Source organism: Salvelinus fontinalis, chromosome 3, assembly GCF_029448725.1.
Source record: "Salvelinus fontinalis isolate EN_2023a chromosome 3, ASM2944872v1, whole genome shotgun sequence".
NCBI lineage: Eukaryota > Metazoa > Chordata > Actinopteri > Salmoniformes > Salmonidae > Salvelinus > Salvelinus fontinalis.
In genome coordinates, this window is record NC_074667.1 from 78249741 (window position 1) to 78264972 (window position 15232).

A 15232-nucleotide genomic window follows, 5' to 3' on the forward strand; every position below is an offset into this window, starting at 1 on the left:
CATCAATACCGGTTGGCTTTCATCATCAATCCTTGTGGCTCTCATCATCAATACTGGTGGCTTTCATCATCAATCCTGGTGGCTTTCATCATCAATACTGGTGGCTCTCATCATCAATACTGGTGGCTTTCATCATCAATCCTGGTGGCTTTATACTGGTGGCTTTCATCATCAATACTGGTGGCTTTCATCATCAATACTGGTGGCTTTCATCTTCAATCCTGGTGGCTTTATACTGGTGGCTTTCATCTTCAATACTGGTGGCTTTCATCATCAATACTGGTGGCTTTATACTGGTGGCTTTCATCTTCAATACTGGTGGCTTTATACTGGTGGCTTTCATCTTCAATACTGGTGGCTCTCATCATCAATACTGGTGGCTTTCATCATCAATCCTGGTGGCTTTATACTGGTGGCTTTCATCTTCAATACTGGTGGCTTTCATCATCAATACTGGTGGCTTTCATCATCAATACTGGTGGCTTTCATCATCAATACTGGTGGCTTTCATCATCAATACTGGTGGCTTTCATCATCAATACTGGTGGCTTTCATCATCAATACTGGTGGCTTTCATCATCAATACTGGTGGCTTTCATCACCAATACTGGTGGCTTTCATCATCAATACTGGTGGCTTTCATCACCAATACTGGTGGCTTTCATCATCAATACTGGTGGCTTTCATCTTCAATACTGGCGGCTTTCATCATCAATACTGGTGGCTTTCATCACCAATACTGGTGGCTTTCATCATCAATACTGGTGGCTTTCATCATCAATACTGGTGGCTTTCATTATCAATACTGGTGGCTTTCATCTTCAATACTGGTGGCTTTCATAATCAATACTGGTGGCTTTTATCATCAATACTGGTGGCTTTCATCATCAATACTGGTGGCTTTCATCATCAATACTGGAGGCTTTCATCATCAATACTGGTGGCTTTTATCATCAATACTGGTGGCTTTCATCACCAATACTGGTGGCTTTCATCATCAATACTGGTGGCTTTCATCATCAATACTGGTGGCTTTCATCATCAATACTGGTGGCTTTCATCATCAATACTGGTGGCTTTCATCATCAATACTGGTGGCTTTTATCATCAATACTGGTGGCTTTCATCACCAATACTGGTTGCTTTCATCATCAATACTGGTGTCTTTCATCATCAATACTGGTGGCTTTCATCATCAATACTAGTGTATTTCATCAGCAATACTGGTGGCTTTATACTGGTGGCTTTCATCATCAATACTGGTGGCTTTTATCATCAATACTGGTGGCTTTCATCATCAATACTGGTGGCTTTATACTGGTGGCTTTCATCATCAATACTGGTGGCTTTCATCATCAATACTGGTGGCTTTCATCATCAATACTGGTGGCTTTCATCATCAATACTGGTGGCTTTCATCATCAATACTGGTGGCTTTCATCATCAATACTGGTGGCTTTCATCATCAATATTGATGGCTTTCATCGTCAATACTCGTGGCTTTATACTGTTGGCTTTCATCATCAATACTGGTGGCTTTCATCATCAACACTGGTGGCTTTCATCATCAATACTGGTGGCTTTCATCATGAATACTGGTGGCTTTATACTGGTGGCTTTCATCATCAATACTGGTGGCTTTCATCATGAATACTGGTGGCTTTCATCATGAATACTGGTGGCTTTCATCATCAATACTGGTGGCTTTCATCATCAATACTGGTGGCTTTCATCATCAATATTGATGGCTTTCATCGTCAATACTCGTGGCTTTATACTGGTGGCTTTCATCATCAATACTGGTGGCTTTCATCATCAACACTGGTGGCTTTCATCATCAATACTGGTGGCTTTCATCATGAATACTGGTGGCTTTATACTGGTGGCTTTCATCATCAATACTGGTGGCTTTCATCATGAATACTGGTGGCTTTCATCATGAATACTGGTGGCTTTCATCATCAATACTGGTGGCTTTCATCATCAATACTGGTGGCTTTCATCATCAATACTGGTGGCTTTCATCATGAATACTGGTGGCTTTCATCATCAATACTGATGGCTTTCATCTTCCATTGTACTCTTAACAGGGAATACTCACCTTGACCAAATTATTTTTGACAGACAGGTAACAGATCGTTACAAACATGTAACCTGAGGGAGTGTCTGTTTCTATTCTGTACATCAGGTTCCAAAGGCACGTGATGTTGTTTAGTGTTCAGGATCATTAGTTCTACTGGATCTCTCTCCAGCCCTTGATGATCAGTGAAGAAGGCTATTTTAACCTCTCACTCTACAAGGTCACTGAGTCTGAACCAGCCGGTCATCTACATTCATATCCTATGTTTTATCACTCTACGAGCCCGGACACAGCTTGAGATCCTCTGGCAGGCCACTGTTGACCCATTCAAAGTCTAGGTTGAAAACTAAAGGAGATCGGGCATTTGCCATTAAGACCCCGAGACTTTGGAATGGTCTGCCAGAGGACATCAGGCTGATAGATCCAGTGCCTCTTTTTAAATCCCCTTCTGAAGACACTTTTATAAAGATGCTTAATGCTTTTATTTTATGATGTGAAACATGTTACTTTGTATATAAAAGCGCTATACAAATAAAGTTATTATTATATTAAACCCCACTAATCCCTCGATCCGCACTACATCCATTCCTTCCTGCTGTTCTCCCTGGCTCTAGGAAGCGGGTGGTGAATCCATGTTTTAGTCATCAAGTACGTAAGCAAGCAATCATTTCTAAATTGGCCAAGTGGGAGAGACTAGTGTATGACGGCAGGGTATCAGCTGTCTCGGAAGCAGAGAAATTAAATAAAGACCTGATTTAGAATTGGTTTAATAATTAACATTATCTTTGTAAAAAATTATCCGACGAATGAAACAAACTTTGGTTTTTAGGAAATGCTTGTTTCTGTGGATCCTAATGTATCTTCTTAGTGCTGTTTTAAGGCCTGGTTTTCTGTCTGTGTGGTTAAAGTTATGGTCCTGTATTTTCCTCCTGGATTTTCTTATTGTTCGTGAAGTGAGTTTAAAGAGACAGTTGACTTTGAGATATTTCGTGCAGCTATTAGCGTGAATGCAGCCTCTGCGAACAGTCTTCACGCCACAGTATTGAAACCAGGGGCTCTATTCAGTCATGGAAGTTCAGCATTACAGCCTAATTGAAATTTAAAGGCAATGTTCCCGCATTAGCAGAGACTGCATTCACGGTAAAACGTTGCATACGCCAGCTCAATGGGAAATGATCTTAAAATGTATATCGCAGAATCTGTACCGCTTCAGCGATCCAGACTGAATAGGTAGGTTCATGTCGTGAACTAAATGAAAGCATGCAGGTGAATGTGTTACGAACGTGTAATACGTTGAATGACTTTTTTTCTGACATTATTGAAATCCAAAGTTGAAATGGATTGAGAATGACTCATGTACCATATTGTGGTTATATCAATATCAGAATAGGATGTTATGTGTTTCATGAAAAACGCTGTTTGTACAGGAGCTTATATGTGGCACGTTTCTGTGATGATATTCCTATTACATTTGTATCAGACAAACCCTAAGAGGTTTTGTATTGTGTGTAATGTTGTGGTATTCAGAGTTTCATTCTAGCACAGGTTGTGGTATAACACTGTCAATTTAAATGATAGCGCTGTCAATTTAAATGATAGCACTGTCAATTTAAATGATAGCACTGTCAATTTAAATGATAGCACTGTCAATTTAAATGATAGCACTGTCAATGTAAATGATAGCACTGTCAATTTAAATGATAGCACTGTCAATTTAAATGATAGCACTGTCAATGTAAATGATAGCACTGTCAATTTAAATGATAGCACTGTCAATTTAAATGATAGCACTGTCAATTTAAATGATAGCACTTCAATTTAAATGATATCACTGTCAATTCAAATGATATCACTGTCAATTTAAATGATAGCGCTGTCAATTTAAATGATATCACTGTCAATTTATATGATAGCACAGTCCCTTTAAATGATAGCACTGTTAATTTAAACGATAGCACTGCCCCTTTAAATGATAGCACTGTTAATTTAAATGATACCACTGCCCCTTTAAATGATAACCTAACTCCTTTAATTGATAGCACTGCCCCTTTAAATGATAACCCAACTCCTTTAATTGATAGCACTGTCCTGTCATTAACTGTAGTGTAACTGTTTCATGTCATAGGCTACAATGAATATAGACCACAACCTGAGTGACAAACCCGGTTCTGTGGAGATGCCAATAACCCAGACAACAAGAACCAAGCATGCCTCCTGTGTCATTTTTACAACCTTTTTTATTTGTGATGTATTTTTGTCCTGCTGATTAGTTTTTTCTCCTGTTGTTTTAAATGTCAATAATTATTCTAACAAAGATGACATCGTAGATTCGGGAACCAATACATCAAGTAATAAATGAACTTTAAAACCAAATTTCAGGAAAAAAATAAAATATATAAAAAATAAAACAAACGTGGCTCTGTGTTGTTTAGAGAAATGCTTCTACCTTTTATTGCTACGGTGAAAGGTGAAAGGTGAAAAGTCAGGAAAGAAAAGGAAAAAAACAAAGACAGGATGACAACCAATTCATACAGTTACTGATGATTGCGGTTGGAAATGTTTCCCATTCCTTCTCTTATTAACTAGCATGCTTAAAAAACAATCTGAAAATATTGAAAAAAGGTTTTACATTTTACAAAATAGTACATGATATGAACTTCGCACCTCCTCACAAAATGTTGCATACTCTCTCCAATGAAGAAAACAACATATAAAATAGGGTGCCGCCCACTTGTGCTCCATGGTCTCTCTCTTCTGACTACATCCCACCCCTCGAATATGCATTTAGCTCAAACACACAGACCAACGGAAAGGCCCATACAGGACACAGAATCTAGATTTGGTATGGCTTCTATCTCTGGGAATATAATACCGGCAACAACAAAACAGTTCAATCATACTTTCAGGTTACAGAAACAAATAATCTCCCCAGATATGTTTTACGCTACACACTCTTCTCTGGAGCATTTTGAGGGGTGAATAACAACCAAAAACCAACAAAACAACAAAAAATAAATAAAATAAAAAGCGACTTCAGCCTGTTACTTGTTTTTTTTCTTTTATTTCCAATTTACATGAATCAAAACCGTAACAAAAACAAAATCATGATCATCATATTTAATAATAATAATGATAATAGTAATGATGTTATTATTAACAATATTACTATTATAATTAATAGAAAAAATAGATATACACACCCTCACAAACGAATGCACCCTCTGCCCTGGTCATGATGCGTTACACCCTCTGTGTGTAAATGAGGGTTGGAGTGTCCAGTATCGATATCAAGTCTAAAAGCCCTATCCCGTTCCTGATCCTAGGGGGCGTGTCCTGTTCCTAGAGGGCGTGCCCTGCTCCTAGGGGGCGTGTCCTGTTCCTAGAGGGCGTGTCCTGCTCCTAGAGGGGCATGGCCAGGGCCGAGGTACTTCCTGCCAGGGCAGAAGGTACTTCCTGTGTGAGGGGACAGCGGGGGGGTTTATGTGGAGAAAGTGGAGTGGGATAGGTCAACGGTCAAAGTCAACTTCTGGTGGGCTTCTCACAACATGGGGTCTAATGCACCAAAGAGAAGATCGCCCAAGCTGGATTTGTAAACTTGGATACAGGGTTTAACTTTGCTTTGTTGTTTCTTTATTTTTTGTGTGTGAGGTAGCTGGGATTGATTCCGAATTGAACATGTCTCTTACAAAATGTATTATGGACATGGTTTATGTGTCATTGGGTTGCCATGGAGGAGGGTCAGGGCTGGGTCGGGGGGGAGGAGCTAACATTTACCACTCTGAAAAATGATCTCAGCGTGAAATGTACTCTCTGAAAAATGTATATATATGTATACACACATATACATATACGTACACACGTTATAAACATGTTACTAATACATTAGTATCTGGTTGTTAAAGAATACAGACTTGTTTTACAACAATAGCACCATTTGACTTTATTATAATACACAGTAACTTCCTGATACACACTGGGGCGACGGTTGGAAGTAGGAAAACTGCTAGATTTTTTTGGTTTGGATTTGATATAATGTTTAGGGTGTGGAGGTATGGAAGAGGAACAAGAAAAGGGGGAACTGATAGAATATGTATGTTGTTGTGCGCGGGGGGCCTTTTTACAGGTTAACACACTCAGTCCTAACACACCTGGGACCCACACCTGAACAATAAATAAATAACACCAACTCATTGTCTGGCACGCTGCCTCTTTCTCCTCTTCTCCTCGATCCTTCTTGTTAGTGGGGAGGTGCTCCCAGGGTGGGGGGTGGGGTGGATGGATGGAGGGCTAAGGCACCATGGGAGGGGGGGTCTGATGGAGTGAGACTGGAAGGCCATGAAATCCCAGATGAATATTGCCGGTGCCATTCAGTGCAGGACTTAGTTGGAAAAAGCACTTTTTTACTTAAAACAAAAAAATTATATAAAAGTGTCGTGATCTTTCTCTATTCTTTCTTTCATTCTTCCTTTTTTTTGATAGAAGTGTGTGTTCCTCTCTCTCTCATATTTGATGTGTTTTTCCCCTCTACTTCTCCTTCTTTTCATCCCTCTTTCTTTACAAGAAGCAAACTGCGCCGACGTCAACCCCAAACTCCTGGTCCGCTCCTCCAATATCTACAGGAGCAATGTCCACGATGGGCAGCCGGCTGGTCTTCTGGGATCTGTACTCAATCACTGTCTTTCCCCACGTTCCTTTATGTTTCTGGGGACAGAGAGATAGGGGACAGACATGTTATAGATATAGATAGGGGACAGACATGTTATAGATATAGATAGGGGACAGACATGTTATAGATATTGATAGGGGACAGACATGTTATAGATATAGATAGGGGACAGACATGTTATAGATATAGATAGGGGACAGACATGTTATAGATATAGATAAGGGACAGAGTGTATTTGTGGGTTTAAATAGTCTCAAAACTGTTCTGTGTGTCTTCATCACAGTGTATGTAAAGTGGCTGTTGCCTGTGTGTGGGTGTATATGTATGAGAGAGAGAGAGAGTGTGTGTGTGTGTGTGTGTGTGTGTGTGTGTGTGTGTGTGTGTGTGTGTGTGTGTGTGTGTGTGTGTGTGTGTGTGTGTGTGTGTGTGTGTGGGTGTGTATGTATGAGAGAGTGTGTGTGTGGTGTGTGTGTGTGTGTGTGTGTTTTCATCCCCTTACCGTGCAGCCGTCCTCCATAACGGTGTACGTAAAACGGCTGTTGCCCTCGGCTCTAATCTCCACGTCGTTGGAGCCCTGGAGCAGCACGGCCTTCTTCAGGTTGCCCGTGGCCCCGTCCATGTAGGCCACGCTGTTCTTGCAGTGGTAGGTGAGGTTCTGACTAGCCTCGGTGGACAGCAGCCGCAGGAAGGTCATCTGGATGCTGGCAGTGTTGGCTGCCAGACTGGCATCACCATAGCTGAACTGTAGAGGGCAGCAGAGAGAGAGAGAGGAGGGGAGAACAGAGTAGTTAAGACCAGTACAACGATGGATTTAATTTCACAATGTCAATGGTTAAAACTAGTGAGAGAGGACAGGGAGACAGGGTTGTAAGAATCAAGGACATCATTATATCAGAACGATATCAGATTTTTAACTGACTTAGTGGCATTGATTGAGATAATGTACGTAAAAAGTAATTGTGTTGTATTTTAGTAAAACAGGAATCCCCTAAAGGACTGAAACAGACTAATCACAGAGAACGCTTGAGTAAATAAGGTCACTGCACACTTAACAGATGTCGCCTGAGACTGACGAGGAAAAACCATGATTGTATGATCGTGAACATATATAGAAGAGACCGAAGAGAGATTGAATGGTGACTCACGTGGAATCCCCCGTTCATGGTCTCTCCGAACCAGACGTGTTTGGCAGCCTTGCTCTTGCTGGACCACCAGTTCTTCTTGGGGATGCTGGCGGGCTTGGGGTAGACGCAGGACTCTCCAGTCTCCATGTTACAGTAGACCTTGATGGCGTCTATGGTGCAGCCCTGGTTAGGGTCGATCCAGTACTCTCCTGCAGACAGACAGAGGAGAAGGAGACGGCTCAGATTGAATCAGCTCTTATTACTCTGTACTATAAAACACATGTTTATATTTACTTTCTCTTTTGAATAAGACAGAATCTTCCAGACTTCCTAAATATTATGGAATTTTTGTCTGACCTAATCAGTGGGGGGGGGGGGGGGGGGGGGGGGCAGGAGACACGTCACCTGACCAGGAGAAACTTTAGGGCCCTGAGATTTTCCTGGTCAAGTCATGTCGCTTGGCTAAAACTCTTGAACCCTGAACAAAGAGGCAATCTTCGCTCCTATCCCGTCACTCACCGCTCTTCCAATCGGGGTGGCATAGCTTCAGGTCTCTGCAGGTCCGTGCAGGGTTCTTCTTGGAGCCCTCGGGGGAGCGGATGTTCTCGATCTGGTTGTTGAGGGACTTGAGCGTGGCGTCCACCTCGGCGTCGTGCGTCCTCAGGTTTCCGGAGGCCTGGTCGGCCCTCATGTACCTCAGGGGATCGGGGGACTTCTCAGGCTGAGACAGACCAGCGAAGGCAGACATGTCGATACCAGGGCCGGGAGGACCAGGGGGACCAGGGGGTCCAGAGTTTCCAGGTGGACCCTGAGATACACAGACAGAAAGATAGAATCCTTAATTGATTGAAGAAATTGGAAACTACGAGCTACAGGTGATGTGCTGCTACCAGGGCCATAGATATTACAGAGGACGAAAACCACAGAGCAGACGGAACTTAAAGTACAGCTAGCATCAAGTGTTCATATGGCTGGCTGCCGTCTCAGATGACACCCTGCTCCCTACACAGGGCCTTACTTTGACCAGAGCAAAGGTAGCACACTATACGGGGAATAGGGGGTGATTTGAGATTTGCACCATGTCACACACTGCTCTCTCCTCTCCTCTCCTCTCCTCTCCTCTCCTCTCCTCTCCTCTCCTCTCCTCTCCTCTCCTCTCCTCTCCTCTCCTCTCCTCTCCTCTCCTCTCCTCTCCTCTCCTCTCCTCTCTAGTACTAAGATAAATTGAGAGATAGATGGGAGATGAGAGCGTTACTCACAGAGGGGCCTGTCTCTCCAGAGCGACCACGAGGTCCGGGGGGTCCGATGGGGCCGGGCATACCGTTGGAACCATCCTTTCCAGAGGGACCAACAGGTCCGGGAGGTCCCTACACAAAACACACACAAAGATTTAGATGTACTGTACTATAGACTAGAGCTCTGCCTGCCATGCTCTTTGGCTGACAATAAGGAAGGATACATGTCAAAGCTCTGTGTGAGAGTTGTTAAACATTCTGTCTATACTCACTCTTGATCCACTTGGTCCGGCAGGTCCAGAGGCACCCTGATCTCCAGATTGACCCTATGGGGAGAGACAAGGTGAGACAATGTCTATAGGTCAGATTGATCCTACGGGCAGAGACAAGGTGAGACAATGTCTAAAGGTCAGATTGAGCCTATGGGCAGAGACAAGGTGAGACAATGTCTATAGGACAGATTGACCCTCTGAGGAGAGACATGGTGAGACAATGTCTATAGGATATACACAACTACAGGTAAAGGCTAAAGGGACATTTCTATGATATAGAGCGATTTGTGATACAGAGAGATTTGTTATATAGAGAGATTTTGAGGTATAGAGAAATAAAGGGTTAAGGGGGATTATGGGGTACAGGGGGATTAGGGAGCACAGAAAGATTACGGGTGCAGGAAGATTAGGGGGTAGAGAAAGATTAGGGGGCACAGAAAGATTAGGGGTACAGGGAGTTTAGGCAGTACAGAAAGATTAGGGGTACAGGGAGATTAGGGGTACAGGAAGATTAGGGGTACAGGGAGATTAGGGGGTACAGAAAGATTAGAGGTACATGGGAGTTTAGGCTGTAGAGAAAGATTAGGGGTACAGGGAGATTAGGGGTACAGGAAGATTAGGGGTACAGGGAGTTTAGGCAGTACAGAAAGATTAGGGGTACAGGGAGATTAGGGGGTACAGAAAGATTAGGGGTACAGGGAGTTTAGGCTGTAGAGAAAGATTAGGGGTACAGGGAGATTAGGGGTACAGGGAGATTAGGAGTACAGGAAGATTAGGGGTACAGGAAGGTTAGGGGTACAGGAAGATTAGGGGTACAGGGAGATTAGGGGTACAGGGAGATTAGGGGTACAGGAAGGTTAGGGGCACAGGGAGATTAGGGGTACAGGGAGATTAGGGGGGTACTTACGGGAGGTCCGGGCAGACCCTGCAGACCAGTGAATCCTCTGTGTCCCTTCTGTCCTCTTTCGCCACCCTCTCCAGCCTCACCCTTGTCTCCACGGGGTCCTTGGGGTCCAGCCATCCCTCTGGCTCCAGCAGGCCCGGCAGGCCCAGCGGGTCCTTGAGCTCCCTATAGCACAGCCAAGAAACATACACTTTATGGATGAATTGAAACACTATTAATATCCGACTGAACTCTATCACAGATCCAGTTTATCCTGGCAAGAGAAAATAGACAGAAAACAATAACACGGCCTGGATTGTTCATCCCTGACGTCCTCTCAAGAGAGGGGGTTTTAGGGGTGTTATAAGGCTTCTCGGGGTGCCATTGGGGATGTTATGGGGAGTGATTTAGGGTGTATACTCACAGCCTCTCCCCTGTCTCCTTGCTTGCCGGTGGGACCGACAGGGCCGGGGGAACCATTAGCACCTGGGGAGCCAGGAGCACCAGCAGGACCGGTGTTACCACGGTCACCCTTGATTCCAGTGGATCCATCTCTACCAGGTGGTCCATCAGAACCAGCGTTGCCCTGAGAGACAATAACACATTGTTTAATATCAGAAACATCTAACGTATAGTTAGTGATTCAGTTAATTATGACAGCGAGTTAACGTATTGTACCGTAGGTATAGAGTTGACCATGAGAGGCCATAACGGTGACACTGTGCTGCATTGAATGGCACACTATTCCCTATATAGTGCACTACATTTGGACAGAGCCCTATGCGGACCCTGTTTAAAAGTATTGAACAATATAAGAACGAGGATGCTATTTCAGACACAACACGATATGGGACAGACACTGACCTCTCTACCGGGCTCTCCAGCGGGTCCAGTCAGTCCAGGGGGTCCAACTGGGCCGGGGGGTCCACGGTCTCCGCTTCCACCAGGAGATCCTTGTTTACCAGGCTCTCCCTGGGGAGATGGACACACAGGTTAGTTGGCACTCTAATCAATAGTCAAATCAATAGTCATATATTCAATGATCTTTTTCTTTGAATATTCATCCATCCATTCTTACTTGAAATGGATGGGGTGGGTACAAGTCAATTGACAGTACAATATTATTCTGTCATCTATAATAGGCTAATGAATCATAATGAATGAATGAATGAATAGTCTAATGAATGAATGAATGAATGAATGAATAGTCTAATGAATTAATGAACGAATAGTCTAATGAATGAATGAATGAATGAACGAATAGTCTAATGAATGAATGAATGAATAGCTTAATGAATGAATGAATGAATAGTCTAATGAATGAATGAATGAATGAATAAATAGTCTAATGAATGAATGAATGAATGAATAGTCTAATGAATTAATGGGATGTGTAATGTGGTGTATGTGACTTACAGAGGGTCCGGGTAAGCCAGGGAAACCTCTCTCTCCACGCTGTCCTGGAAGACCAACAATACCACGCTGTCCAGCCAGACCTGAAGGACCTGAAGGACCATCGGGACCCTGGGATGAGGGAAGAGACGAGGAAGAGAGGAAGAAGAGGAGGATGAGAGGAGAGGAGGAAGAGAGGAGAGGAGGAAGAGAGGAGGAGGAGCAAGAGAGGAGGAAGAAGAGAAGAGGAGGAAGAAGAGAAGAGGAGGAAGAGAGGAGGAAGAGGAGGAGAGGAGGAAGAGAGGAAGAAGAGGAGGAAGAAGAGGAGAAGAGAGGTGAGGAGGAAGAGAGGAGAGGAGGAGAGGAAGAAAGGAGGAAGAGAGGAAGAAGAGGAGGAAGAGAGGTGAGGAGGAAGAGGGGAGAGGAGGAGAGGAGGAGAGGAGGAGAGGAGGAGAGGAGGAAGAGAGGAGAGGAGGAAGAGAGGAGAGGAGGAAGAGGGGAGAGGAGGAAGAGAGGAGAGGAGGAGGAAGAGAGGAGAGGAGGAGAGGAGGAAGAGAGGAAGAAAAGGAGGAAGAAGAAGAGGAAGAGAAGAGAGGAGGAAGAAAGGAGAGGAGCAGGAGAGGAGGAAGAGAGGAGTAGAGGAGGAAGATAGTAGAGGAGGAGAGGAGGAGAGGAGGAGGAGCGGAGGAGAGGAGTAGAGGAGGAAGACGAGGAAGAGAGGAAGAATAAAAGGAAGAGTACATGAAGAAGAGAGGAAGAGAGGAAGAAGAAGAGAGGAGGAAGAGGAGAGGAAGAAGAGGAGGAGAGGAGGAAGTGGAGGACAAGAGGAGAGTGTGTTATTTTCAAGGATCTCTGGTGAGTGTTTTCAACAACAACTAAAAATATATCAACAGAAAAACTATAAAAATCCATAAATATACTGAAAAACTATATACATCAATAAACATACTGAAAAACTATAAAAATATATAAACATACTGGAAAACTATATACATCTATAAACATACTGAAAAACAAGAAAAAGCATTTTGAAAAAGCACACTGCATCCAACTCCACTTCTGTGATTTAGGCCGGAGAGGAACAGAGTGTCTGTTCTCTGTACTTGCCCGTCCAATTTCAGTAACTGCCAGCTGTTAGTTCAGTACTGCTCAGGGGGTGAACGGTACTGCAGGGAGTGGAAGTACAAAGGAAAAAACTTGTCCTCTCTGCCATCATATCTCTGTCCAGGGGAAGCCCACAGACAGCAGTGTGTTTGGGCTGGTTATTGGGTCAGTGACGAACACATACTGACCGCCCCGTGTTGTGATGGGGACAAGGGAATAGTGTCGTCCATTATAAATGGACTTTTCTTTCATTCCCTGGACTGATGTCCATGCCGGTTGGGTTGGAAGTAAACCCAAGAGAGACGTTTATTAAGAAATAAAGTCAGTATTCTTTTATAGCTGCAAAACCCCAAAATGAATGTATTTCCATGTTAACTTGGGTGGTGGGATGTGTGTTGTCAGTGACAGTCTGAAGATCACCACAAGTTCAGAAACACTGTGGTCTAAATAACTTGTCAATGTTGAAGGAAGAATAAAGCTGTAGGACCTGTATTGAATAAAGCTGTAGGACCTGTATTGAATAAAGCTGTAGAACCTGTATTGAATAAAGCCTGTAGGACCTGTATTGAATAAAGCTGTAGGACCTGTATTGAATAAAGCTGTAGGACCTGTATTGAATAAAGCTGTAGGACCTGTATTGATTAAAGCTGTAGGACCTGTATTGAATAAAGCTGTAGGACCTGTATTGAATAAAGCTGTAGGACCTGTATTGATTAAAGCTGTAGGACCTGTATTGAATAAAGCTGTAGGACCTGTATTGAATAAAGCCTCTAGGACCTGTATTGAATAAAGCTTGTAGGACCTGTATTGATTAAAGCTTGTAGGACCTGTATTGAATAAAGCTTGTAGAACCTGTATTGAATAAAGCTGTAGGACCTGTATTGAATAAAGCTGTAGGACCTGTTTTGAATAAAGCTTGTAGGACCTGTATTGATTAAAGCTTGTAGGACCTGTATTGAATAAAGCTTGTAGAACCTGTATTGAATAAAGCTGTAGGACCTGTATTGAATAAAGCTGTAGGACCTGTATTGAATAAAGCTTGTAGGACCTGTATTGAATAAAGCTTGTAGGACCTGTATTGAATAAAGCTTGTAGGACCTGTATTGAATAAAGCCTGTATGACCTGTATTGAATAAAGCTGTAGGACCTGTATTGAATAAAGCTGTAGGACCTGTATTGAATAAAGCTGTAGGACCTGTATTGAATAAAGCTGTAGGACCTGTATTGAATAAAGCTTGTAGGACCTGTATTGAATAAAGCCTGTAGGACCTGTATTGAATAAAGCTGTAGGACCTGTATTGAATAAAGCTGTAGGACCTGTATTGAATAAAGCTGTAGGACCTGTATTGAATAAAGCTTGTAGAACCTGTATTGAATAAAGCTGTAGGACCTGTATTGAATAAAGCTTGTAGGACCTGTATTGAATAAAGCTTGTAGGACCTGTATTGAATAAAGCCTCTAGGACCTGTATTGAATAAAGCTTGTAGGACCTGTATTGAATAAAGCTGTAGGACCTGTATTGAATAAAGCTGTAGGACCTGTATTGAATAAATCTGTAGGACCTGTATTGAATAAAGCTTGTAGGACCTGTATTGAATAAAGCCTGTAGGACCTGTATTGAATAAAGCCTCTAGGACCTGTATTGAATAAAGCTGTAGGACCTGTATTGAATAAAGCTTGTAGGACCTGTATTGAATAAAGCCTCTAGGACCTGTATTGAATAAATCTGTAGGACCTGTATTGAATAAAGCTTGTAGGACCTGTATTGAATAAAGCCTGTAGGACCTGTATTGAATAAAGCTGTAGGACCTGTATTGAATAAAGCTGTAGGACCTGTATTGAATAAAGCTGTAGGACCTGTATTGAGGACGGTTGTGACAAAAGATGAATTCAGCTTGTATTACCATCTTTTGCTTAAGTAGGGTGCTGGGTTGAATGAGAGTTATCAAGCCCGTCCACTATGCCCCGGCTTGGAGCTTGGAGGACGATACTGTAGTGATAAACAGGTGAACTTACAGAGGGACCATCCTCTCCAGCATCTCCCTTCTCTCCAGGGGCTCCAGCGGTTCCACGCAGCCCAGCGTCTCCCTGCCTGCCTGGGGGTCCACCGTCTCCACGCACACCCTTAGGACCATCTTTACCAGCAGGGCCAGAGGGACCAGCAGCACCAGGGTTACCCTGCAGAGACACATTTTTTACAATTTTTTTTAATTTCACCTTTATTTAAACCAGGTAGCCTAGTTGAGAACAAGTTCTCATTTACAATTGTGACCTGGCCAAGATAAAGCAAAGTAGTGCGACCCAAACAACAACACAGAGTTACACATGGAATAAACAAACATACAGTCAATAACACAATAAAAAAATCTATATACAGTGTGTGCAAATGTAGTAATATTAGGGAGGTAAGGCAATAAATAGGCCATAGTGGTGAAATAATTACAATTTAGCAATTAAACACTGGAGTGATAGATAG

The 15232-nt window shown here is 43.0% G+C and overlaps 1 protein-coding gene across 1 annotated transcript in view; it reads right to left on the reverse strand.

Moving 5' to 3' along the window:
• Nucleotides 1-4299: 4299 nt before the first annotated feature.
• The window catches only part of LOC129851598 (collagen alpha-1(II) chain), a 79905-nt gene continuing 68972 nt past the window's right edge, over nucleotides 4300-15232 (reverse strand). Inside the window, exons 31-41 of the mRNA XM_055918208.1 lie at nucleotides 14773-14934; nucleotides 11677-11784; nucleotides 11125-11232; nucleotides 10685-10846; nucleotides 10285-10446; nucleotides 9378-9431; nucleotides 9130-9237; nucleotides 8390-8678; nucleotides 7892-8079; nucleotides 7246-7488; nucleotides 4300-6781 (exon numbers count right to left, since the gene is read on the reverse strand). Coding sequence (XP_055774183.1) covers nucleotides 6635-6781; nucleotides 7246-7488; nucleotides 7892-8079; nucleotides 8390-8678; nucleotides 9130-9237; nucleotides 9378-9431; nucleotides 10285-10446; nucleotides 10685-10846; nucleotides 11125-11232; nucleotides 11677-11784; nucleotides 14773-14934 — 1731 coding nt within the window. The 3' untranslated portion in view covers nucleotides 4300-6634. The remainder of the gene's footprint in view (nucleotides 6782-7245; nucleotides 7489-7891; nucleotides 8080-8389; nucleotides 8679-9129; nucleotides 9238-9377; nucleotides 9432-10284; nucleotides 10447-10684; nucleotides 10847-11124; nucleotides 11233-11676; nucleotides 11785-14772; nucleotides 14935-15232) is intronic.